Source organism: Dendroctonus ponderosae, unplaced genomic scaffold (assembly GCF_020466585.1).
Source record: "Dendroctonus ponderosae isolate FM_Combo_2020 unplaced genomic scaffold, Dpon_F_20191213v2 Dpon_F_20191213_1, whole genome shotgun sequence".
Classification (NCBI taxonomy): Eukaryota; Metazoa; Arthropoda; class Insecta; order Coleoptera; family Curculionidae; genus Dendroctonus; species Dendroctonus ponderosae.
The window spans coordinates 18,065,282-18,090,639 of record NW_026017110.1 but is presented as its reverse complement, the minus strand read 5'-3'; the positions used below and the strand labels follow the sequence as shown (position 1 = coordinate 18,090,639).

General features: G+C 31.9%; 4 protein-coding genes and 1 long non-coding RNA gene across 11 annotated transcripts in view; 3 read left to right on the top strand and 2 right to left on the bottom strand.

Moving 5' to 3' along the window:
* LOC109535657 overlaps window positions 1–2,591 on the top strand; it is a 5,882-nt gene extending 3,291 nt beyond the window's left edge. The window contains exons 5-7 of one of the 2 annotated variants that reach the window (XM_019901587.2): window positions 1,745–1,981; window positions 2,035–2,263; window positions 2,315–2,591. In XM_019901587.2, the coding sequence (XP_019757146.2) occupies window positions 1,745–1,981; window positions 2,035–2,263; window positions 2,315–2,467 (619 nt within the window). In that variant the 3' untranslated portion in view covers window positions 2,468–2,591. The remainder of the gene's footprint in view (window positions 1–1,744; window positions 1,982–2,034; window positions 2,264–2,314) is intronic. The other variant, XM_048670149.1, reaches the window with a different exon arrangement.
* Window positions 2,592–5,099: 2,508 nt separating this feature from the next.
* LOC109535654 (programmed cell death protein 6) lies at window positions 5,100–7,447 on the bottom strand. The gene is made up of 4 exons (XM_019901584.2): window positions 7,242–7,447; window positions 7,068–7,174; window positions 6,358–6,626; window positions 5,100–5,983 (listed from the first exon to the last, which is right to left on the bottom strand). Exons 1-4 carry the CDS (start codon window positions 7,295–7,297, stop codon window positions 5,882–5,884), a joined length of 534 nt encoding a protein of 177 aa, XP_019757143.2. The 5' UTR covers window positions 7,298–7,447; the 3' UTR covers window positions 5,100–5,881.
* A 429-nt stretch (window positions 7,448–7,876) lies between these two features.
* Window positions 7,877–11,093, top strand: LOC109535655 (programmed cell death protein 6). Its single transcript, XM_019901585.2, has 4 exons — window positions 7,877–8,056; window positions 10,033–10,139; window positions 10,215–10,483; window positions 10,545–11,093. Exons 1-4 carry the CDS (start codon window positions 8,013–8,015, stop codon window positions 10,644–10,646), a joined length of 522 nt encoding a protein of 173 aa, XP_019757144.2. The 5' UTR covers window positions 7,877–8,012; the 3' UTR covers window positions 10,647–11,093.
* A 509-nt stretch (window positions 11,094–11,602) lies between these two features.
* On the top strand, window positions 11,603–25,048 carry LOC109535642 (anoctamin-1). 6 transcript variants are annotated; one of them, XM_019901571.2, is made up of 13 exons: window positions 11,605–11,824; window positions 11,879–11,999; window positions 17,013–17,256; window positions 19,641–19,877; window positions 19,935–20,080; window positions 20,392–20,551; window positions 20,604–21,019; window positions 21,221–21,788; window positions 21,846–22,098; window positions 22,191–22,350; window positions 23,193–23,371; window positions 24,093–24,392; window positions 24,457–25,048. In XM_019901571.2, the coding sequence occupies exons 3-13, from the start codon at window positions 17,026–17,028 to the stop codon at window positions 24,573–24,575; spliced, it is 2,769 nt and encodes a 922-aa protein (XP_019757130.2). In that variant the 5' UTR covers window positions 11,605–11,824; window positions 11,879–11,999; window positions 17,013–17,025; the 3' UTR covers window positions 24,576–25,048. The 6 variants fall into 6 exon arrangements, with proteins under 6 accessions (XP_019757128.2, XP_019757130.2, XP_019757127.2 ...); XM_019901569.2 differs by having other exon boundaries at window positions 11,603–12,107; XM_019901568.2 differs by having other exon boundaries at window positions 11,605–11,999.
* Window positions 14,634–17,418, bottom strand: LOC109535645. Its single transcript, XR_002171739.2, has 2 exons — window positions 17,333–17,418; window positions 14,634–15,024 (listed from the first exon to the last, which is right to left on the bottom strand). It is a non-coding gene; the product is annotated as an uncharacterized LOC109535645 (long non-coding RNA).
* Window positions 25,049–25,358: the final 310 nt, after the last annotated feature.

The window sequence follows — 25,358 nt, the reverse complement described above, 5'->3', positions numbered from 1 at the left end:
CATATCTACGCGTAGATCATGATGTTCTGTTAGAATCGCTGAAAACTGTTTTCCAAAATTCGCAGCGGGTAGTGTACAGCATCGATTTCTGTGGACCCAGTAGCTGTCAAAACTTTCACATTTTTACGAATAACTCGGAAATCGTAAATTTTTCAGGTAAAACGTTTGACACAAACTTAACTTAAATTTCGACGACAAATCTGAAAATGAATGAAAAAAGGGGCGGTTCCATTTAAAAAACCAAAGTTGGTAACTACCACACGTTTATGATACACCCCGTATATTGGAAAGTAATTTTAAAATGTGGACCTTTTAAACATGAAAAACTTTCGTAGGACGTATTTTCTTGTAAAGTTCATATTTACTGAGATATCGCACTTTGACGCACTAATGAGCAACCCTGTATATCAAAATAAAATAAAAAATGTGTATTTATCAGACGAAACGTTTAGGCGTAAATTACCATTTCAGATGAGTAGGTACCATTTACCGTTTAAAGCCAAAATGTTAGGATCGAAATCCTAATTTTTCAACATAAAACGGTGTGTTTTTGCTAAATAATGGAGCCAGAAAATATTTTTTTACTTCTCAATATTCTATGAGAAAGTCCTCTAAGTTCCATACTTAGACAGCAAAAAAGTTCACAATTAACCAAAACTCAAAAACAACTACAAACTAAGCAATTGAAAATTTTTCGCAGTAAAAAATGCGTAGCTTCTTTATTAATTAATAAATCGTATACTACTTTTGGTCCTCAACAACACATTTAAGTGTAATATTTTTAAAAGTTAATAAAACAATTAATGTAATAAAAAATACTTTTTTTCTTCTAGTATTTTTTTAAAAGCTTCAAAATAAATCACCTACTTGAAGAGTTTTTGATTCTTTTCGACTTTTTACAAGAACAAAACAATTTTTCCTGTTTCCTCAGTATTGGATTTATCAACAAAGCAACGTTTCTTTTTGTTTAAATTCAATTGCCCTTGCCATGAATTTATCCCGTCTTTAATTTAATTGCAATTCATGTTGCTTTTAAAACCAGTGTGATGTTCATTCTGTTGCTACTATATTAACTTTTGCGTGTATGTATGTAGTTGACTTAGATTTCAACACCAGTAGATAACGAAAAATATAGGCATTTGTACAGGGTGTCCCGTAAGCACATGATCAAAAAGATACTGCGATGCTCTTTGCATCAAAAGAAGACGATCTGACTTAACTTTTATTAACAACAAATGCCTGGCTCCTCTGATATTGATCAAAGTTCTTAAAAAAAAATTACATTTTTTGAAATATCGGGAAAATAGAACGATGTGTTTTAGTGACACTCGCTGTGAATTTGTTCTTATGTAAGACTCATATTTTGATGAAACAATCGAATTCATCCGTTTTGGACAAGTGCTGAATTCTTGAGTGTCGTGGTACAAAAACTCCCAGAACTTTTTATTTGGTGGATGAAGTCAACTAATTTTTTATTTTTTTTTGGTTGATGGATAACCCTTTTTTTGTTAATAAAAGTTAGGTCAGATCGTCTTCTTTTAATCCAAAGAATATCGCAGTACCCTTTTGACAATGTGCTTACGGGACACCCTATATATAAAAACATATGAATAAACTAAAGAAATACTGAAGAAATCGAAAATTGTTATGGTGAAAACAATGAAAAAATTATCCCTCTCGTCTGCTTGAAAAAGAAAAACACCTAATCAATAAGTAGACTAATAATCAGACTAATATTTTTTAGATTTGCTTCTCGCTATCCAGTAGAAGTAGCAATTATATATCAAAAGTGTTGGATGCAATTCTCTTCACTTTGTCATGGATTATTGGGCGGCTTAGGATTGGGCCATTGGCTATACATAGTTTGCAATTTTAACACTCAAGATCATGCCTTTTTAATTCATTACGCTTACTACAGTGGTATTTACGTAGGACTGTTCTTCGCTCTGTGCGTAATCTGTCTTGTGTCTGTTTTTGATCGGTGAGTGCACAAAGTTATTTAGAGAAAGCGAAAGTTTTATAATTCTTTTACAGGCTGGATGTGGGTCACCTCCAATCCCACGACTTAGCGGAGTTTTTCAAACAAAAAAAATGTTCATTTCTTGTGATTGTCTATGTGACCTGTTTAACTATTCATTTAGCAACTGCACCATATGATGAAAAACTGTCCCTCTTAGCCTATAGAAATCACACAGCTATTGGTAACTCTGAAGGGAATCATACAGTACTATTTACAGAAAACAGTACTTTTCTGGAGACCACAGTAAGTATTTTTTAGTAATAACTAAAATAGTAGTAGCTTTGTTTTTTATAGATAACATATTCGGAACTTAAAACATGGAATCACTTATCATTGTGGAGGGCGCTCCTTGCTTTTGTCGCATGGATAGTTCTTGGCTTCCAACCACCAGAAGACATGCTTCAGAATCATTTAAAAAGCATGGAAGCGTATCTTCCAGACAAATAGTACATGGATATTTTAAAACGATATCAAGAATTATCTTAACTGTATGTGATATTGTTAAACATATATCTTTGAAAGAGACTGCGGCGACTTGAAAAAAATAAATATAGCATTTATTATTCAAACATATAAGCCCTTTTCCAAATTTTGCATCAAAATGCCATCATTTTGGACATCTTAATAGTCAGGTAGTTTAGGAGTCGAACTGTTTAGTTCATAATAAACTTTTTGTGTTCATTAAAAATCAAGCAATAAACAAAATAAAAAAAAACGGAAATTAAATGTATGAGCGAATTATGAAAACATATAGATTTTGTCAGTGTGCATGATAAAACGACTCCAGTTGCAAGATGTCTGAGAAGTTACGAAAATAATGTATATTAATATATAAATAAATGTAAATATTTTATCTTAACAATACTTGGTGCTAAATGTATGCTTGCTATTTTTTCCAAATAATTTAAAGTTGCTTTTAAATGTATTGCTTCATTTATTATCTTATCTTTTTCAACCACACACATTCATATAAGTCTATTTTGACAAAAATTAGTTAAAAATAAAAATGAATATTTTACTATGAACAATGAAACACAAGAAATGATCAATTTACCTATTATAAACTTTTCCCAAAAAAAATCTGTTCATTTTTTCTTGTCTATAACACTACAAATTTTCATAGTTAATAAGGTTACAAATATGTATAATTACTTTGAAAATGGTGTAAGTCCACTTTCCTCAAAAACATACTACTATTTAGATCCAAATTGTACTACATACTTTCTTTAATGCATCATATGTGTAGCAACATTTTAAATGACAAATATTTTTATAGTTTCCCGGAATTTCGGTTTTTTATAGAACTATTATTATATTTATTAGATAATATATAATTTATTATAGAATATAATGTCACTGTAAAACATATAGTAATCTGTCGTATTTGTCCACTTATCTTCAATGGGGTGAGACGTATTATTCCATCATATTACACAATACAGGGTGTTTGCATAATGAGTTAGGAATTTTTTAAGGGTGATTCTACATGCTAAAATAATGGTAGTAAGTCATGTAAGAAAAATTCGAAATTTGACCTGATCTATTTTCCGAGTTACAACACATTCAAGAGTTTCTTTATCAGAAAGTTATAGACCACTAAGCTGAAACTCAGTTCCAATTTTCAATTTGATCCGCGACGAAATGTGCAGAATAGGTCAAAAATAAAAATAAAAATATGAAGTTTGATCAGAAAATAATACATGACATTATTTTAGCATGTAGAATCATCCTTAAAAATTTCCTAACGTATTATTCGAACACCCTGTATAATAATTAAAATGGAAAATTTCAATTCATAATCAGACAGTGATTTATAACATAATCAGTTCAGACCCATCACGTTTGAAAAATTTTAAGCTGCAAATGATTGACTTAAAATTTCAAAAATATTTTTAGTAAGAGTATAAATAATTTTGGTTGAATGGTAAGCCTTTGTATTTTGTTATTTAAAAATTTTTTTTATTGTTGAACTATTGAATAACCATTTTATAAAAATAAATTGGTTTGTTTCAATTCCCCCGATCCCGATATTAATATTTTGTAAATGTGAGATTTTTGCTTCCTGCTGACTTTCAAAGTGGTGCAAGTCCTTTCGAATTTATTAAAATTATAATTTTAAATCAATTTAATATTTAAAAAATACAAAATTAGTGTAATCACATGTGCCCATATTTTTTAATTATTCAAATGCAAAACCTTAAATACCTACCTAAATCCATATTAAATAAAATACACTTTTAAAAACGGCTCATATGATTGTTCAATAAATAATTTAAATATTTTACATTTTTTTGAGAATTCCCAATCATTGTTTGTTTCCAATGAATCAACACATCCCATCTCAAGTTCGATAATTTTATAATTTGGCACAAAAAAGGTTCAACAAAATTCGTATGTTTTTGATAAACTATTAGCGATGTCGACACCTTGATATCAGTTCGGTAACATGTTCAATTGGTAAATTAATGTTTCTCAGTAAAAAAGGTTGAAAATACGAATTTAATTTTGTTAGAACTTCAGTAAAATATAACAATTGGGCATAATAAATCTTAAAATGGCTTTATTATCTTTAATAGTAACATCGTAGAAAGAGCTTCGTCAAAACGAGAATTAATGTTTAAGCTATCAACATATACAGAGTGTCTTAATAATATGAGAAATCTTAAAGGCGTGATTCTACATGGAAAATGAAATTTAAAATGGCAAAAAGAGCCAAATTAATAATTATATTCGAAATCGCTCGAGTTGTTTTGAGAATATTTTCTACGTATATTTTATCTCACACGAACATAGCAATCAACTGCAACAGTTGCGTGCGTGCGACCATTCACCTACTTTAATATTTTTAAAGGCAGGAATTGTACGTCATTGTTCTTTTTTCCGACCTCAAAGATATTTTTTAATTATTAAGAAATTTGAGAAACAAAAGCCCTTGTGTGTTCTTAGATTACTCCCCTGGGATGATTTCATGATGATTTATGATCAGTCTCCGATAAAAGGACCAATCGGTTCTACCAAATCGATGACAAAACTTTCCTTAAAATTACAAAAGGTTTCAATAATATTGGAACGAATAGGCTCGTTTTTGAAATCTGCAATTTATTTTTAATACATGGTGGGAGTTACATTAATGTGGCATTTGCGAAACATTTATGCTTTAATTATATCTGTTTATAAATGCAGTGTGTTCAACGGCAAATAACGCTTAACAAACATATATACATATATCAATTTTTACAAAAAATGTATTAAATCAACATCAAAGACAAACACCAAAAAAAATAAAAGGAAGTAAAAGTTTACTGTTTCTAAATTTTAAAATCCAATGAAAACTAAAAGGCTTAGCAACCAAAATTACTACTAGAATCAGTCAGATTTATCGACTAATATTAGATTATTAGACTTCTCTGCTAACAAAACAACATTAAAGCACTTTGCTTTTGAATATATTCGAAGCGACAACCATCAAACTGATATACTTTTTGATAGCTGATGCTTCAAACAGGTCATTTTGGGTCGGTGCAGCCTTTAAAAGTTGGATAATAAAATAAATATATACAAACTAACACTAATTGATATTCAATAAGAATACCATTATAAACATACTTAAATACATAGTCCTCGATTCGGTTGAATTACAGCCAATGTTACATAAGAAAAGTGCAACTGGACAAGGCTCACACACTCAGCTTTTAATAAAATATTGAAAATTCAACAAATAGCTAACTTCTTGAAACATTTGCAGTTTGAAAAGAGGATATAAAAATATGGATTTTCTTATTATAGCTTATAGAGGTAGACATAGCGAATAACAATAAATCTGTACTGTACCAGTCGTATAGAATTCAAGTTGATAGTAGCTTAAATTTTTAAGCTAAACACCATACTCAAAAACTGCTCATAGTGGATAGTGATAATGCCATCTTGATCTGTATCGTACATTCTAAACGCCGATGTCAAGGTCTGAAAGTAACGGAATTATAAATGCTCAAAAAGATTCAAAACTGCGTCAAAACGTGGTCGATGAAGGATTATAAATTATACAGACAATACATATATACAATTATAATATACAATTCGACATGCCACAATGCGTTATTGAAATTGTATACTTTGTCACACTAAACGATACGAAAATAAGGCTTATTAAATCAGATACAGTCGCAGTAAAAATGTATAATGAAACTCGTTACATACACATTACTGTACATGTTTCTGTTCTTAAATACTTAATCAACTTTTCCAAGAATGAAAATATTGCAATGTGTGTTATATTCATTTATGTTTTAGTTTCCTTGCATTTGTATCCAACACCAACACATCCCATGGGTACTTACATGCAGAACAACACAGGCTTGGATAAAGTCATCAAACAAAATGGTCCCATTTCCGTATCTATCAAATTTCTTAACCATTAAATTAATTAAGGTGTCTGAAATTCTATATCCAAAATTGTGTAACGCGAGCTTGAATTCTTGACGATCTATATTCCCGGAATTATCGAGATCAAAGGAATGGAAGCAAGCTTGCCAGTCCGACACATACTTCCAAAGCGCGCCGAAATCTTCAAACGATATTTGACCTCTGTTACTGCGATCAAACATTCCTAAAAAAAGGTGATGCATGTTTTAAATTATTGATATTAATAAATTAAAATTCAAATCAATTAATTGCTTCGAGTTAAACAAAATATGTTATCCAGGCAAAGAAAATGTGATTCAAAAAATCCGGAAATGCGTTCAGAAGAATTCGAGAGAATCAATGAGTTCAGAAGTGGTGGAAACCGCAAAATTGTGGGAAACGACATTTCCCATATAGTGAGTGCGAGGGCCTAATTATATAGATGATTACCAGATAGACTATGAAACTTTCAGATAACAAACATACCAAAAGAGGCTTAATCCTTCAAAAGTAATAGAATTTAAAAACGTAGTCATTTGGCTGCTATAAGTGAATGTTGGTGACAACATTCTCAGGTAAATTCTCATGTGTTATTAACATAAATTACAATATAACATATACTTCTTTAAATAACTATTTTTCATACCCATCATAAGTCTTACAGTCTCCGGATTGAAAGGTTGCCATGTCCCATTAGATAGGGCATGTTGCAGTTCGTCGGCATTGATAGAGCCACTATTGTCCCGATCAATCCTGAAATAGTTAAATACATTAGAAATCAAACAAACAGTGTATAAAATATTACACAATTGATACGTACTTCCTAAAAACACCTCTTAAAAAGTCGGGGTTTGGCATTGGTGAATTGAACGTCATTTTGTTCGCCTGAAACGACCTAATGAAAATTATAATGGAATCGAGAAATTCTAATTGGGTTTTCTTGAAAAACTATAACTTGCACAATAACTGACTCACAAAAACAAAACAGTTGTATTTAAACGTCACAGTCAAAATTTAGACAATTAACTGACAGCTCTAATCAAGGAAAACCCAAACGGATTAACCAATGACATCACTTGATCAGGCGCGCGAACTCAAATCTATGTCTATTTGGTATATTTTGTAGAAAATGGAAAAAAAAGTGAACAATGTTTAAGCCTTCTGTATGGAAACTTGAATGACTGATTGAACTGAATAAATGTTGTGTTTATAAATATGTTTTATTTTATAGGGCCTTATTTCAATATAATTTATAGTCAGAATGACTGCCAAAATGTTATTTTCAAAATATTTTTTTCCTGATCATTTGTCCCAAATTCTTGATCAAATAAGTATTTTTTACAAATAAATTATTTTAAAAAGATTGGCATTAGGTAGAAAAGGACGCTGGTTGCCTAGTAACCAAAAGTTCCAGTCTCACTTTGACAAACTGGTGACTGAACAATCTGGACATTCCCTGACAGATTCCAGAAAAATAAAAACAAAATAGGGTTATGGGAGTAATAATTTCTCAGAAAGTCAGCGAGATCAATTGAAACTGCTGTTATTAGATAAAATTCATCGTTTCAAAGCGTAATTTATATTAAATACTATGGCTTTACCTCCCCGCGAGTATCTCTGGTCAGTTTTTGTCAGGTGAGTAATCTTTAGGATGATTCTGAACGTATAACATAAGTAATTACCAAAAAGTCGGTTTTCGTGTTTTTTATCTTCGGCATCTACTTGCTACAAATAGCTGTATTAATGCCAATCCATGTTATGTGAGGCTCCAAGATGTATATAGAAAGTTTCTTAACTATGCCAGGAAGCTTTTGGAATTGGTGTAGACGCCAAAAACTCAAATATATTTTTGCTTCATAAAGTTATTCGCCTATTATAAGGTTAAACGCGCCTGAAGAGCACCCGCCCCATTTTTCGTTTCTGCTTTGCTTCTTGCTCAGCAAAGCATAACACATAGAACTCGAATCGTCGTACACAAGCTCAAATATAAATAATTTATAACTCAAAATTTTAGAACTTGCATTGAAATGAACTGAATTTCCTATCTTAAGTAGCAGTTATACACTTAATTTCCGTCTGTAAGTCCGTTCATAGCTAGAAATTGATAAGAAACAACTTTATTTAAAGAGTGAAGAAATGCAGCCAAGAAACTGAAAAATTGCAATTAGGGAATTGGGGAAAACGTTTAAACTTTGATACCTACTATCTCTATTCAGCAGGCAGTAAAGACGAGATGAAAGCGAACGAACTAATGAAATATATTAATAATAATGGCCTTAAACTTTAAAATGCAAATTTTCAATTAAATCGATATGCAGGTCGCTATCTGGACCAAATCATTATGAAATGTTTAAAGAAACCCGTGGTTTTTGAGATAGAAGTTCTAAAACTTTGACTTACAAATTTAAAATGTTTGCTTTTAACGTTGTAAAAGTTAAGACCTACCAACAGAAACTAATTACTAAAAGCAGTTATTTCTCTTACGAGATAAAGAAGCTTAAACTTCGCCGGTTTCTTTAATTGTGATTAATTTGCTTATTAATTAAAATATAATTAACTTTTTAAAAGTTAAGAAATCTTGTTAAAACCGAAAGAGCGCAGTTCTGGAAACGCCACTCAAGCAATGGCTAATTAATGTTTGTTAAAAGTGTTTATTTTCTCGCTTCGTTCTTATTTTAAATTAATTTACTTTACTCTTGTCTGACAAACGGTATACATACATATAGAGAAAGTTCGTTCTCGAAACACTCCGCCAGCTAAATCCCTAAGACAATTTAAATTTGAAAATATGTTCAATGGCTTGCAAAATACATAGTTTTACCACCTCTAAATACCCAAAAATTGTTGTGCAATTGGTTTGCTCCCATTCGATTAGAATCACGTATGTATAAAAAAATTTTCGCGCTGCTGCGGGAAATGTCTTTCACTGATTTGGATATTTTAAATTGGATTTTTTATTTTTGAAAAAGTTGTTGAGTTTTTACATTAATCTTGTATTTTAAAAAACAAACAACCTTAAGTGAAGCAAAACATGTATACAAAATAAATGATTTTTTTATATTTTAATGTGATCTACCGCTTTTCAAATATTGGCGCTAAATTTATAGAACGCTCTTTATAAGCTGCGTATTTTTGGACGGATATACAGGGTGATTCAAAATTGGTGTCATTCCTCTGGAGGTGTTGTCTGGCGCTATTATAAGAGTACAGAAAAAATAGTAAAATAAATTAATTGTTATTAATTAAAACTAACTAATTATTAATTAAAACAACATTAAAAACTGAGAAATTTGCAAAAAACTATATCAGAAATACGGCCGCAATGTTTTTCAATGTAATGGAACAATTTCTAATTAATGCTTAGTAACAAAGTTGAAATTTGATCTTCAACTGTTAATATCTTCTAGAAATTCTCGAAAACAAATTTTTCTCGTACTCCCCACGTGAGCCTCTATCACCCCTTAAAAGGAATGACGCCAATTTTGAATCACCCTGTATATTTCATAATTAACAGTTAACTCATTTTACGCAGATTTTAAGGTATTTTCACATACAAAACGACAAATTATGACAACATTTAATTAGTGCAAATAAATTATTTTTTATTATAGCGTTGACCGAGATAAAAGTGGATATATTAATGCAAATGAATTGCAACAGGCTTTGTCTAATGGAACTTGGAACCCGTTCAACCCTGAAACGGTTAGATTGATGATGGGTTAGTAACGTTACACTCATATTATTTCCTACATTTAAATCAAAAGAATACATTTTAATGATGAATTTTCTGTAGGAATGTTTGATCGTGAGAATCGAGGCCAAATATCATTTGAGGATTTTGGAGCCCTTTGGAAGTACGTTACTGATTGGCAAAACTGCTTCAGATCGTTCGATAGAGATAATTCAGGAAATATTGATAAGAACGAAATGAAACATGCTCTTATGACTTTTGGTTACAAAATATCTGATAATCTGGTAAATACACTAATTCAAAAGTTCGACAGATTTGGAAATCAAACTATTCTGTTTGATGACTTTATTCAAGCTTGCATATTACTACATGTAAGTTTAATATCATATAGTCTAAGTGTTGCTAATTTTAATAACTATTTATGTATTTTAGACACTTACTAGCGCATTCCGGGCTTATGATCAAGATCAGGATGGAATTATTACCATTCACTATGACGACTTCTTATCAATGGTGCTAAGTTTGAAAATTTGATTTTAATTTTAATGACGTACATAAGTTCCATTATATTTACAGTCTCTGTAACTATTAATTCAATGTTTCTTTATCGGGCTAACATGTATATTTTGTAGTTTCGCTCGGATTTTCTTGGATATGTGTAATATAAGAGACAGTAGTTATAACAATTAGATTTATAATTATATATTATACTGGACCTTTATTCCTGTTCAATATTATACTTTTGTCATATGAATGTCTATTGTGTAGTTCGCAAACATTGAGATGCTTTTATTGTTATGTTATACTATCCAGTTAGATAATTTTATTAAAAACATTTTGTAATTCTATTGTCTGATATTACATTAAAATCCCGTAATGTATCTTCAATATATAGCACACGTTTTCGTTATTTTTCATAAATCGGGTAGAGTTACAAGCTAATTTTACAGACATGGTGTATTAAAATTGATAATTTTTAAATATGTAATTTCATTGTAACATTAAGCATCTATTTATTCCAAAAACATTTCATCACAACGCATATTATAAATTTAAAAAATAGCACCTGATTTATGATCATTATGGAAACTTGGTACGAGTACGACCTTTATTTTATCCCGGTGTCGGTTCGATTACTTAAGTTTTTCTTGCGATTGAAAATATTAACGTGCATTGTTTATATCGAGACCATTTTTTTAAGTCTTAAGATCCTTTAAGTTGAACGATTTTTAGGCGCGACGTCCCCAAAAATTAGCATCCGACGATTTGCTGATATTGTGCACCACCAAAATATTAAAGCCTGCGCCACCACTGTTTATTAAATTAAATTAAAGCGAGTCTGTACCAGAGAATTTTCTATTATTATATCTTCTATTTGTGAGATGCCCTGTATTTTATTAATTTAACGAAGTGTCGGATTTTATTCCAAACCGCGAGGAATGAATCACTTCTGCATATTAGTGTAACGATTTTTCGGATTAAATGTGCACTTGGCTTAAGAAAAAATGTATAAATCTACAAATTAAGCGGTGCCTTTTTTACTGTCCTTTGTTTTCCTGAGTTGCTCTTAATTTAATAGAACAATGGCAATAGTGCCGAAGGCGGTGACACAAGCTGTCATCAACAGCTGTATTGTTGTTTAGTGAACAGACAAGCCATACAAATAACATGTGGATTGTTGATTATTTCTTCTTTGAGCAGTAATTAAGCATGTAAAGTTCGGTTTAGCAGGAAGCGGTTGTCAGCACCAGAATTCTGTTTTTTAGGTCGGAGCTTCAATTCGCACACTTTCAGTGTTTCATGCCTGTTTTCAAAGATCGTTTATATAGTTTAGTTGAATATTATTGATATTATGTGGTGAAAACGTGGTTCCTTGCTTAATCCTAGGTAAGAACATTCGCGAACCGCAATGATCGCCATTCACTTGGAATAGCACTGATTTCATCCTCACCATGTGTGAATGGCACATAACATTAGCTTATCTGGAGAGTCATGGTACTTATTTTAACTTTTTTTTTATTTAATTTGTATGCTGTATTTAACACACTTTTTGTTAATCGTAGTTTAGTGCCATTATTAATTTTATTGCTCTACCCCTATGTCACAGCTTTATTATCATCTCTATTTTTAGTAAAGATATGCACATAAATACATAAAAGTTTATCATTTCTCCTTCATAAGCAGCCTTTATTCAGGGCTATTATACCATAAAGTCAACTGGAACAGATAAAAAGGTCATTACCAGGTTTATTGTTCTAGGTACATGTTCTAAAACCAGGGAGCTACATGGTTTTTACTAATTCAAGTCGATGTACTAATTCTTTGCTAGAGGGTTTAGGACCAACCGTTCGAATGTTTTTTTTATGAATAGGTATATAATTGAATATTATGCATTTGTGTGTGTAGTTTTGATACTTTTTCCACCACTCTATCTTCATTTTTATTAGCGTTTTAATTTTCTATCGCCTTCATTCTGCTTAGTTTCAGTTGTTTACCTTCCTGATTACTCCGTAGATTTCGCGGCTGGTTTTTATTTGTAGGTATTAACTTTTTGCAATAGGTATTCCTTAAAGTTGATTACAATTTTGTAACATCATCATTAAAAATTTTTTTAATGATTTTTCATTATTCTATTGCAGTGTTCTTATTTCTTAGTAGAGTCTTCTTAGTCTTCGTTTTACAAATAATGTTATTATTTCTGTTCATATCCGGGATTCCTTTTATTGCGTTTTTTCGAGTCGAAAAGTCACGAATCTCTCTCAGCTTCTCTGGACTTTCGTTTTCCTCTTTTTACTTCTCTACTACCCACATTTCTCTCTAGTAGGTATATTCTAGCATTTATTTTGCCTTGTGTTTTCTTATATTGGAACACTTCTTATATTCTGCATAGAGCTTTCAACTTAGTAGGTTGAGTGTTATTGGGACTATAAAATTAGGTTGATTATAGCAGAATTGATCAGTGAAACTGATTCTCTAGAATTTTTTGGCTCAGACACAATCGGTCCTCAAGAGTGTGTTAGTGCCCACTTTTGTTTTTATGTATTTTGTTGCTTTTTTGTTTTGTTTGTTTTGGATAAATTAATTGTACTGTAGAACAGCTAATGGTTGTCTTTGGTACTTCTCTCTTCAAATTCAATTAAATAGTTTTTCTCAGCTTCTGTTTCCAGTGTTTTAACTTTTGTCTGGTTTTATATAAGAAAAAAACTGTTTTTCTGTTGGAACAGTTTTACAGTTGACTATAATGTTCATAACATTATCGCTTTATATAAACAATGAATAATTTCAAATTTTCAGATAAGATTCGCGCATACTTTTAACAATAAGGCAGCCAACCACACAACCTATTATGTATATAATTAAGCTTATTAGGCAATGTTTCCTATAATTACCTACCGAAACTCTGCTCGAATAGTAAACTTACCGTTCACTATTTAAATTGGTTGTGATGATAATGAGACAATTTTGCGTTTCCAGTTCTAATACAGTAATTTAGTGGAGTTTTGTGTGTGCGATATCAGCTGGTAAGGAAAATGTTTGAATCCAGTAAATAAACCAATAGGAATGTACGCTAGGAAAGCATTAGTTGCACATTGTTCTCTTGAAATGAGTTTATGCACATACACTGATGCGGTTTTTAGAAAGTTTGCTTAAATTTGTTGAAAAATTACGACAAGATTAGTCCAAGTAAACTTTAACCTTCACTACGAAGAAAACCCGCGTTACACATTTCTAAATATAATATTTTACTAACAATGTCAGATATTTCATTCAGAAGATAACAGCCACTGTTTCGTCTGTAAGTGTTGCGATGGCATTAAAAATAGACTGCAATAATTCTTTGATAGCATGATAATTCTAATGGATTTAATCTAATTAATTATGCGGACATACTATTAAAGGTTGGCGAATATCATTCATGGGTTAATATGGCAATTTGAATATAATAGATAGATTGTTAATGTGCAAATGTTTAAGCTGGTAGTTCAGTTTGCGTTCATTTTGCCTCAAAAGATATGAAATAAAGGCAATGGGGTCAGACATACAGAGTGTCCCGTAAGCACGATCAAAATGGTACTGCGATATTCTTTGAATCAAAAGAAGACGATCTGGCCTAACTTTGATTAACAAAAAATGTCTGGCTCCTCTGCTATTGATGGTCAAAGTTCTTCAAAAAATTTATCTTTTTTGAAATATCGGGAGAATGGTTAGATTATTTCATTAAACTCGCTGTGAATTTGTTTTTATGTAAGACTCGTATTTTGATGAAATAATCGAGTTCAGCCGTTTTAGACAAATAGCGAATTCTTGAATGTCGTGGTACAAAAACTACCAGCACTTTTTATTTGATGGATGGAATCAACACATTTTTTTTTGGTTGATGCTCTAATCGTTTATTCACAATTTTGTGCTTTTTGTAAAATCTTAAAGCATTCATAGTTTTTGCGAAAAAAGTTCTGCTTTCTTGCCACTTCACAATGTTAGATATTACAGTCTTGACTGACTTAAGCAACTACCCTTAAATGAAACAAAACTCCAAACTTTATTAACTAACAAACATACACCTGCTTATAGGCCAGAAAATCTAATCATATTTTAATACTAGCATGTTTTATTGCTCACACACACACTAGAACAACTGTTCAGTCCGTGGGAAATTCATTAAAGGAACACAAGTTAGTATTATCCAAGGGGCGGCACTTCCCGGTAAGGGTGTTGTAAATATGGCACCATAACTCACTCAAATTGCCAAAGAATGGTAGTCAACTTGCAGAATATCCAAAGTAATAGTGATTTTGCAAAGCTTCAGTTTGAAGAATGTCTACAACTTTCCTTACAGAGCAATGGCAATATCATCTGCATGTCGCATCCCAGAATTTTTATGACTCTGTATATAGACAAATTATCCAGACACCTATATCGAAAAAAAAAACATTCTTACTTTGAAATTAGTAACACGTTTCTAGGAAAAGTTCAACTGCTAGTTTTATTGACTGCGTTCTACAAATTCAGGATGTAGGTATTTGCTCTGGAGAATTTATTAGATAACTTATCAAGTTAATATCTATGAAAATATTAGTTTTTTTGTATTTTTCAGTTCAATTAATTTAATTGAAATATACGTTTTTTTTGCCTGCATACGTAAGTACTATTTTGAAACTGTCTTAAATCTAATTCTTCCATAGAAACAAAATTATTCTCATGACCCTATCATGTTAGTTGCTTCTTACGTAATGGAAACATAATAATCGATATTGAATTCGTAAAGAATATGCGATAGATGACCTACTGTCTGATAATTTGTATTTTTAACCGCATATAGGTACTATGTATATTAATTTAAAAAAAAACATGTTAACACAATATTACTTGAAAATGTACTCTAGTTCTACAATAGAAAGCAAGAAATATTATAATTTCACCGATTCTCTCTTTAATCTAATGGAATTCCGATTGCACATAGGTGTGTAATAGGTAATAAAAAAGTGACCTTGTGCGACAACATCTATTAGTTTAATTAGACGATTATTGCCCATTCCACGAAATAAAATGGCTCTGACTGTGGATATCTTTATGCACCTTCAAGTTAGGTATAGCAAAAAACTTTTGACACCTCTAGCCGAATTTGTATAAACAATAATATACATCGTGTTCACTTAGCATTGCGACCTTTAAGTTAAATCAAATAACATGTTTAAAAGCTATTTTTATGGAAAACTTGTTAGATCCCAAATGTACTGACCTAAGGCGACTTTCAATTTTGTGTTTTAAGTAATTCATCCGCCAAGGTTTTTATTTTAAACTTAAACAGTTTTTTAATTAAACAACAGCGCATGATTTATCTTTTTAAAAAGGTGTGTTAGGTTTTTATACATTTTGGTGATGGATCAAAAACTATTAGTTTATTGTTAATGCACTCGTCTTCAAATGAGGGCAATAATGTCGTTTTCTAAACATTTTTTTAATGTTATTTACAAAAATTTCGTTATTTGCTGCCTGTTTTGACCATGCCGGATTAACATTAGAACATTTAGACGTTTTGTAATGGAATGACCAACTTGTTGATACATTATCTTCCTAAAAACGTTTTTGGTTCTTCAATCGATGGTGGTGGAACAAACATATTTTTTATTGTTAATAAACCGAGTATGTTTTTCAGTTGCCATTTGAAACCAGTAATACTACCCGTACCCAAACATTTTTTTATTTTTTTTTTACAAAATGTTTAACTGCATAATTTTGTAAATATAATAGCTACTCGCAGGAATTTCATCTACTTCACTAGTCTGTTTATTTTCTTAATTATTTTGTGACTTAATTCGAGTAGTTTTTTGTGTATAAACATTGACCTCTCCTTAATCTGAATATCACAAACAGGCAGAAGCCTAATTACAGATTGGAAAATATTTGGAACAACGATTGTTAGAAAATCATTAAATTTTCACTGGTACTTCCTTCTAAACGTGTCACGTCTTTATGTTTATTTTACCACCAATCTCGGTTTTGCAGTCATTTTTATATTTACTATTATGTGAAGACACAATTAATAAATGCCTGTCTAACAAAAGTGGTTATTAAGAAAAGAAATGGTTTTTCATTTGCCATATAAAAACGTTGCATACTAACTCAGGACAAAGCAAAGTCGACTTACGACCAGTTTTGCCACTAAAAATATTGCAGCAGTTCCATTTGAATTTCGCATTTTCTAATCGCCCTGTATATGCCATTCTAATTTAAAACTATGCTTCAATCAGCTTAATTATCATCTCCCTTTGCCCATATTGAAACAGTGTTAACAAATACGACTTAGTTGTCTAAGGCTAGGATCCTAACACGACCGTGCCCTGTATATGCAGACTTGATTTTATTGTTTAGATTATTAATGTTATTTGTTTGTTATAGCTGAGTCATTAGCATGGGAGACGCAACCGATGAAGATGACTATTTTGATACAGTATCAGTGAATTCCACACGCAGTAAACGAAAGCTGAACAACAACGATTATATTGCGCTTTCCCGAAACACCCTGTATTATTCAGTCCCAGATTTGGGGGGCAACAATATGGAGATGACAGAGCTGCAAGATAGCGGCCACAAGGTCTCAGGCAACAAAAACATTCGAACCTATACACAGTGGAGAGATAGGGTATTGGAAAATTCTAAAAACTACCTAATTTTGCATGAAAATCTAACTAGGTATTACTTTCGATCACTATTCTTACCTTATTTCGCCACTGCTATTGGGTTATGGTTATTTACAGACTGAACAATTATTTGTTGTTTAACCATGGTTCGAATAAGGAATTTTATGCAAAATGCACGTACAGCATGTACAGTTCTCACAAAGCAAATGTAGATGTTAGATAATCTAGCATACCTAGATACAAACATGTCCACTAGTACTTCGCAATGAAAAATATAATTTATGCTCATCTTAAATTCTGAATATCGCAGTAAAGAAGAAAAACAAGCTTGACAATCTCTGAAGTAATTGCAACTAATGAAAGGCAACGATGATTGTCTATTGTAACACATCAGTCCACTAACAGTTCTGTTCAAACGACTAAAATTTGCAGTTCAACGTTTTGGTATATGTAAATACATTTTATCAGTTTAGCACTTAGTAATATCCTAAATTTCTTACATTAAATGGAAAAATGTGTCTGATGAAAAAATGTGTTTAAAATGGTTCTACCAGAGGTTTTTAGTTAGGATATGTTTGCGATAAGCCAATGATTAACCATGTGTGTAAGTACAAATATAAATAAAAGTTTATAATTTAACATTGTCATTCTACACAGGGTAATTTATGGTGAGTCTCTTGCGAGGTGTTTAAGGAATATTAGGTGTAATGTTCTGAAGTTTTGGTTACTTTTTTCTAGATTTATTAACAACTATATTCAGCTAATTTTTTTATAAACCATACATGGAGGACTCTGTAAACGTTTTAGGTGTTGATACATTTCGGACTTTGTTTTGGATAAATATTATTTCTTTCTGTACTTTTGCGCTATTTATTGGCTAAAAAAGTCAATAATTTTGATGTGAAAAATTGTCGTGAGTAGTGCTTCACTTTCGCCCAGACATCTGAAGTTTTAAAAACGATGTATTCCCGAAATGGGCTAAAAATCTCGGCTTTAAACCAGTTATATCTACCAAAAATTCCTAGCCTGTAAAAAGATGGAAGCAAAAATTAGAAATCTTATTGCAGTTAATAGTTATGAAACCCAAAAGTATTTGAAGAGTAATAACAACAATTTCGCTGTTCAATGCTTCGAGAGCTAGTTATTTAAATTTATTTCTTAAAAAATATGTACATACCCGAAATTGGATGAATTTCTAAACTTTCATATGTATTTTCCTTGATATCTCGCGCAAATCGTCAATCGTTATCTGAATAATATTTAGTATATTTTCGTTAGCATCTTGAGGCAAGGACATATAAATTTAAGCGGTTACATCTCGAAAACTATTAAAAATATCTGAATAATTAGTAGATTTTTTTCCTTACTGCTGTTCTCGGTTACTACTCAACCTTTATCGGAAATTTCTCATCTTTGAAACTTTAGAATAAAGTGTTAACCGTCCAAGCTTAAAGGTTTTTATACATAATTTTATTTCACCTAATCAACATTCAAAAGCACCGTTTTGCCGAAGTGATCTGTTAAAAATATTTACGAAAGTCTCCTTCGGGACGTTAATGTTTTTTGAATAATCTCTAAGAGACTTAAAATTTGAAATCATGATGATTAATACGACAAATATTAAGAATTGATAAAAACTTTTAGCAAAAAGGGGATTCCGTTGCAGAGCTGGCCAGATTTTATCACAAAATAATGCGCTCTCGTCGTGTTCAAATAATGATCAAGTAGTTAACTTCGCAAAATTGAATCAAATACCGGTCTAATTTAGTTTTATATAATCGCAGATACAACGAAATCAACGGCGTTTCGTGATTTAGTTGTCATATTTTGGTTTTTTAAATACTTAAATTGGCTCAATTGAATGTATTTTCCTACCGACGACTCTTTTCGATCAGACCTTTTGATGCAACCATAAAATGCAAAGTGATCCATTTAAAGGTCGAAATCATTAGATAAAACAAGCTCGTTTACATAGGTAACTAAAATAAGAGTTTTTACCTACGGATTTGAATAAACTTTTATTAGGAATCTCACCGCTAATGATCTTATATATGCGCTTCATTTTAATGGTAAATAATGAAAAAATCACTAGTTGAAGAAAAGTGTTGTATTGCTAAACTGCTTACAGGGTGTTCCATTGAAAGGTTGAAATCATTAGATAAACCAAGCTCGTTTACAAAGTAACCAAAATATGACATTTTTACCTACATATTTCCATAAACTTTTATTGGGAAACTCATCGTTAATGATCCTGTATGTCCGCTTCATTTTCATGATAAATAATGACAAATTCACTACTGGAAGGAAATGAAGTTGTATTCGTAAATTATTTCCCATCGTATTCATAGGACTGAAGACTTGCAAATGCTAAAAAGTCTTCTTTCAGAGTTGGAGGTATTTTTCGAATTCGGAACTCGTCGTTGATTTTGTTTTGGCTTACGACGAGCAAGGAAAACAAGAGCATGTACAAAGGCGAAAAACTTTTGAAGCAAGCTTGCAACAAACCGGATTAATATTAGAGCGCGAAGTGAACCAGAGAATACACTTTGTCAAGTTACATGTTCCAAGAGAAGTGTTGTGTCAGTATGCTGAAATTCTTAAGCTCCGGATGCCGATCAAAGATGTAAGTTCTACATAAGTTAAAGGTTGTTCAGTCACAATATTTTATTCATTATTTCAGAATGACGAACAACTTCCTAAAGATAACATTGTGACCAACACCGTGCAGAAGTGTTTAGAGAAATGCAGAGTAACTTTAGATCGTAAGAAGTTTCCACCGCAAAAGTACCAACTCACTGCTGAATTCAGTAAAGATAAACCGTACCTGTAAGTTGCTCACAGCAGAACACACTCGCTTTATACTTATATTTTAAAGATTCATATAAAAAGTGTCCACAGCAGAAAACTTGGCTAGTTAATGTTAAAAAACTGAGTGGAAAGATGTAATTTTTGAAAACTGAAGAACCGTTAAATTAGGAAGAAAAAGTGTAGTCGATAGCAGAACATCACTTCTCTTAAATTTTTGTTGCAAAAGATCACCTAAAAACAGTCTACTGTGGAAAATTTGTCCAGTTAATATTGAAGGAGGAGGAGGATTTATGTGTTCAAACTATGTTAAATACGTATTTAATTTTAAGGTTTGATGTGGATTCTCCCGATTTCTTTAGCGACTCTGTCAAAATAACGGTGGCTTCTTATATTTTGGAAAGGGAAAAGTTTGGTCCAGAGGATCAGGATAAGGGTATCAAGCAATTGATTGCCGATGGAACCTACAAGGCCGCTTATCCTCTACATGATGTAAAATTGCTTGAAATGCGCTCAAACTTGGATAATACATAGTCTATTTTAGGGGGAAATTGATGATGCCGGATCGAAACGCCATCTGTTATTCCATGAATGGGCCTCGATTTCCAAGTGTATCAAATTTCAGCCTATAGACGATATTAAGGACTATTTCGGTGTCAAATTGGCTCTCTACTTTACATGGCTGGGATTTTACACTCACATGCTAATACCCGCATCTATAGTGGGAATTTTATGCCTTTTATATGGAGCGTTCACATTACACTCAGATACTCTAAGCCAAGATATTTGCAGTTTGGACGTTACCATGTGCCCATTGTGTGATAAATATTGTGATTATTGGAAATTGAGTGGCAGTTGTACATATTCAAAGATTCAGCATTTAATCGACAATCCGGCTACTATTTTTTTCGCTGTGTTTATGTCGATCTGGGCTGCAATTTATTTGGAATTCTGGAAAAGGTGAGTTCTTTCCTGCATGTCGCATTAATCGAAGATTATTTATTATTTTAAAAGAAGTGTTAATAGGAACACATGGGGCATCTCTCGCTAACATCGTTAGAACAAGTAATTTTTAATTTCACATAAACATTTTTTGGTCTAGGTGTTTACAAATATAATCCGTTTTTCCAAGGCAGAGTTAATTTTTACATGTTTTTACAGATACAGTGCTGAAATAGCTCATCGATGGGGTTTAACAGGTTTCGACTTACAAGCTGAACCTCCTCGACCTGAGTTTTTGTTACGTTTGTCCAATGCCAAAAAGAAGAAACTTAACGTGATCACTCAACTCCAAGAACCAGTCGTGCCTTTTTGGCGAGTGAAACTGCCTTCTATTATTCTCAGTTTTACCGTTGCCTTTTTCTGGGCTTTGATAGCTCTTACTATTGTGATTGGCATTGTAATTTATAGAATGTCACTGCTTACCTCCGATGCCTTATATAAAGATCGAACCAGTGTTCGAATTTACGTGGTTCCGGTAACGGCCGGATTGCTCAATTTGGTTTGCATCGTGATTTTAAACATGATCTACGACCGACTGGCTGTATGGTTAACCGAAATGGAGCTACAGCGAACTCAAACCGAATTCGATGATAGTTTAGCGTTGAAAATTTATATTTTCCAGTTTGTCAACTACTACTCGTCTATTTTTTATATTGCCTTCTTTAAAGGAAAGTTTGTTGGGTATCCTTCGAAGTATAACAAAGTTTTTGGTTACCGACAGGAAGAGGCAAGTTATATTAGATCTATAGATTCTCAATAGTCAAGGTAATTTTTTAAAATTTAGTGTAGTCCCGGAGGTTGTTTAATGGAATTAACAATACAATTAGCCATAATAATGGTGGGCAATCAGGCCATGAACAGCGTAATGGAAATGTTAATTCCGTTTTGCTTTAAAATGTACAATACCTTTATCGTGTCGAAGCGAATAGAAGAAGCGGATACTGAAGAAGAGCTAATTGGTTGCAACCAGTGGACGGCTGACTATAATTTATCGGACTTGCAATCTCGTAGCTTGTTTGCCGAATATTTGGAAATGGGTAAGTTTATTTTTATCTGAGCATTATTAAGTGTTGGGAGAATTATTCATCTAACTGATGCAATTCAGTCTAATTAAGAATGTCGCTTTTAGTGTTGCAGTATGGGTTTGTGACGCTTTTTGTAACAGCCTTTCCTTTAGCACCGTTGTTCGCTCTCATCAATAACGTATTAGAAATGAGATTAGATGCGAAAAAATTTATGAAATATTTTCGCCGTCCAGTTCCTCAACGCGTTAAAAATATAGGAGTATGGTAAGCAATGCTTTGGATTTCTCGGATAATCGGTTAAGTAACTCACCAAACTTACGTTATTACGCAGGTTTTTTAATATTTTTTTGGTGAATTTTGAGGGGAGTTTTCAATTGGGAGCAAGTGTTAAGTGCACAGGGGCAAGGAGACGGAAAGCTCAGAGCTCAGATTTAAGCAAATACTGAAACTAAAAATGTGATTGGAATTTCTCTGTTCATACAGCAAGACACTGAAGTATTATTTTGCTAATTTCTGTATTTCAACATTTCATAGTTTTCCAGGGAAGACTATGAAATGTTCTTCAATAGCGGCAAACCTAAAATACCGATATGTCTTTACTGTGCCAGGTGAAATAACTGTGTCTTTCCTATTTTCTCTTCCAATTTACATCGTTTATTTTATAGTAAATTGAAAAACGTATTATGGAAAACATTTCTGCATCAATAAAAGATACGATGACAGGGGCATAAAAGAACAATTTACAGGACTGTATAGAATATATCGTGGGCTTAAAGCTAAAACTAAAATTATATACGAATTCTTTTTTGGTTATGAAAAACATATTTTGGTACCCCTGTTGGTGTGGCTTTGGGGGACTTGGTCACGTTTTAAAGACAAATGTAGTTTTTTTAATTACTTAGTCAACAAACACAAATACTGCAATTTTGGACTTGGTCACTTTTAGCTTTAAACCCACGATATGGATTTTGTGAAACGTTCTTTTATTAATATTGGAATATCTTACTTTTCACATACTTTAAGTTTTCCACAGGGCCTTTAATACATCTTGACCCTGATTATTTTGCCCAGGCAGTTGCATTAAAGTATGTTTATCATACTTGCAGGTATCAAGTATTGACCGTTATTGGCCGAATAGCTATAGTTTCAAATGCTATGATTATTGCATTTTCTTCGAATTTCATTCCTCGGCTGGTATACATGCTGAAAGTCAACTCGGATCATACAGACCAAGGATTCTTGGAGTTCAGTTTAGCCTATTTCAATACTTCTGACTTCAAACCAGGTGCGTTTGCTTAAGTAATTAATAACTATTTCGAATTTTGAAAACACTTTCTTTTGTATTAAAAGTCTTACCATGTCTGGGTATTCTTCGATTAAACCACAAATTTCACATCGGTTTATCTATTACGTGCTTTTCAAATGTTAAATTGTGGCAAATATTTTTTGTATAACGTATTTTACAGGGAAACAACGGCATTTGCCTAAGGAGGATATTTAAAAAAATATGATATATATTGGCTGTAATAGCAAAAAGTTCAAAATAAATATTATTAATAAATTGACCAAAACGGAAGTATGATTCAATGTGCTGTACATAACCGCCCACATGAAATTTTATAGATTTTTTTTTTATTATGAAAATTAATGATAAAAAAACGCAAACGTTTCTACTTTCTTTGGTGGTAAATTATTTGGCTTTCTGTGGTAAATCTACTAGAATTCATTTTTTATTTTTATGTAATAAATTTGAAGGAAATTTCTATTTGAGTGGAATTTGCGTTTTAATTGACTGAGAACCCAGACATTTTTATCAGTAACTACCATATGAGTGACCAACTCGCACTACAATTGCCCAACTTTAATGTTCAATTCCTTGATTAAGTGAGCTAAAATATTATTAAATGTGCCAACAATATATAGTTAAGAAGACCAATAAAGCACACAAATAGATCTTAGGAAAATTCACTGGAAGAATACTCCAAATAAAGGCCGTATTCCTTTAGGAACTGCACCAGAATCTCCAACATACGATACTCAAGTTTGCCGTTATGCCGAATTTAGAAATCCTCCGGATGATCCACACAAGTACAAAAGACCTTTGATATACTGGCATATACTAGCGGTCCGATTGGCTTTTATCGTCGTGTATCAAAATTTAGTTAGTTTTATTGTAACTGTCGTGGAATGGACTATTCCCGATATTAGTAGGAAACTGAACGATAGAATCAAAAGAGAAGCGTATAAAGTAAATGAAATAATCATAAAGAATGAATCGGAGAGAACGAAAAAACGAAGCAATACTGGTAAGTTTTACACATATAAAGAGGGCTTGTAGTTGAGAGTATACTCAGTCTAACTTATTCGTAGTTCGAAAACGAGACTCGCTTCTTTCGGAAGTTGGAAGTGTGTATCATGATGCAATTAGTGAAGCGGGTGATGTGAAAAATCATCGGTCCACGATGTATTACGATACTGGGGATAGTTAGCGCTTACTGGAATGTCTCAATTTCTTGCCAGTCGTACTTATAACATCCCGTATCCTGTACCTCAATCATCATGTATTCAGATGTATTTATTTTAGAGTACAGCTCTATTTTAACCTTGCATCTTCTTTTTATCAGAATCGTATTGCTAGTCATAATACATCAATGTTTTTCGTGTTATTAATCTAAAGCATTTAATTAATTATTGTTGTTGGCTGTTAAACTATATTTAAGGGCTGTTTCTGTTCCCGAACTAAATGCTATACATATATATTTTATGAAATGTTTCTATTTTATTAAATGCCTAACCAAATCTGATAGAATTATAACTTTTTATTAGAAAGATTTGAAATATTTTAATATGTTGTGCAATAAAGTCCTACATGTAACGTAAGAACACTACAAAACGTATTTTTCTAATAAATGTGAAATTTGCACTAATTAGCGTATGTAATAGAATTTTATGTAACAATAAATCGTGTTTTTCTTCAAACATCCAGACTTTTCCAAAATGCTTCGATGGAACTAAATGTTTGCAATTTTTAAGTATCTATCTAAATCTAGATCACTTAGACATCGAGTATTATATGCTTCATTTATTAGATAAGGATTTTATAAGATTTCCAAGTGTATATATAACTTCCAGAACCTGAAACAAGAAATAACACATTTAAAATAGCTGCCTGATCCAGTATCAAAAGCTTACTTTTCGCAAATATCCATGATTGAAGCGAACTCCTGGGATAATTTCAAAATAAGCTGGTCTTGAGGCTAGTCCCAGAAATA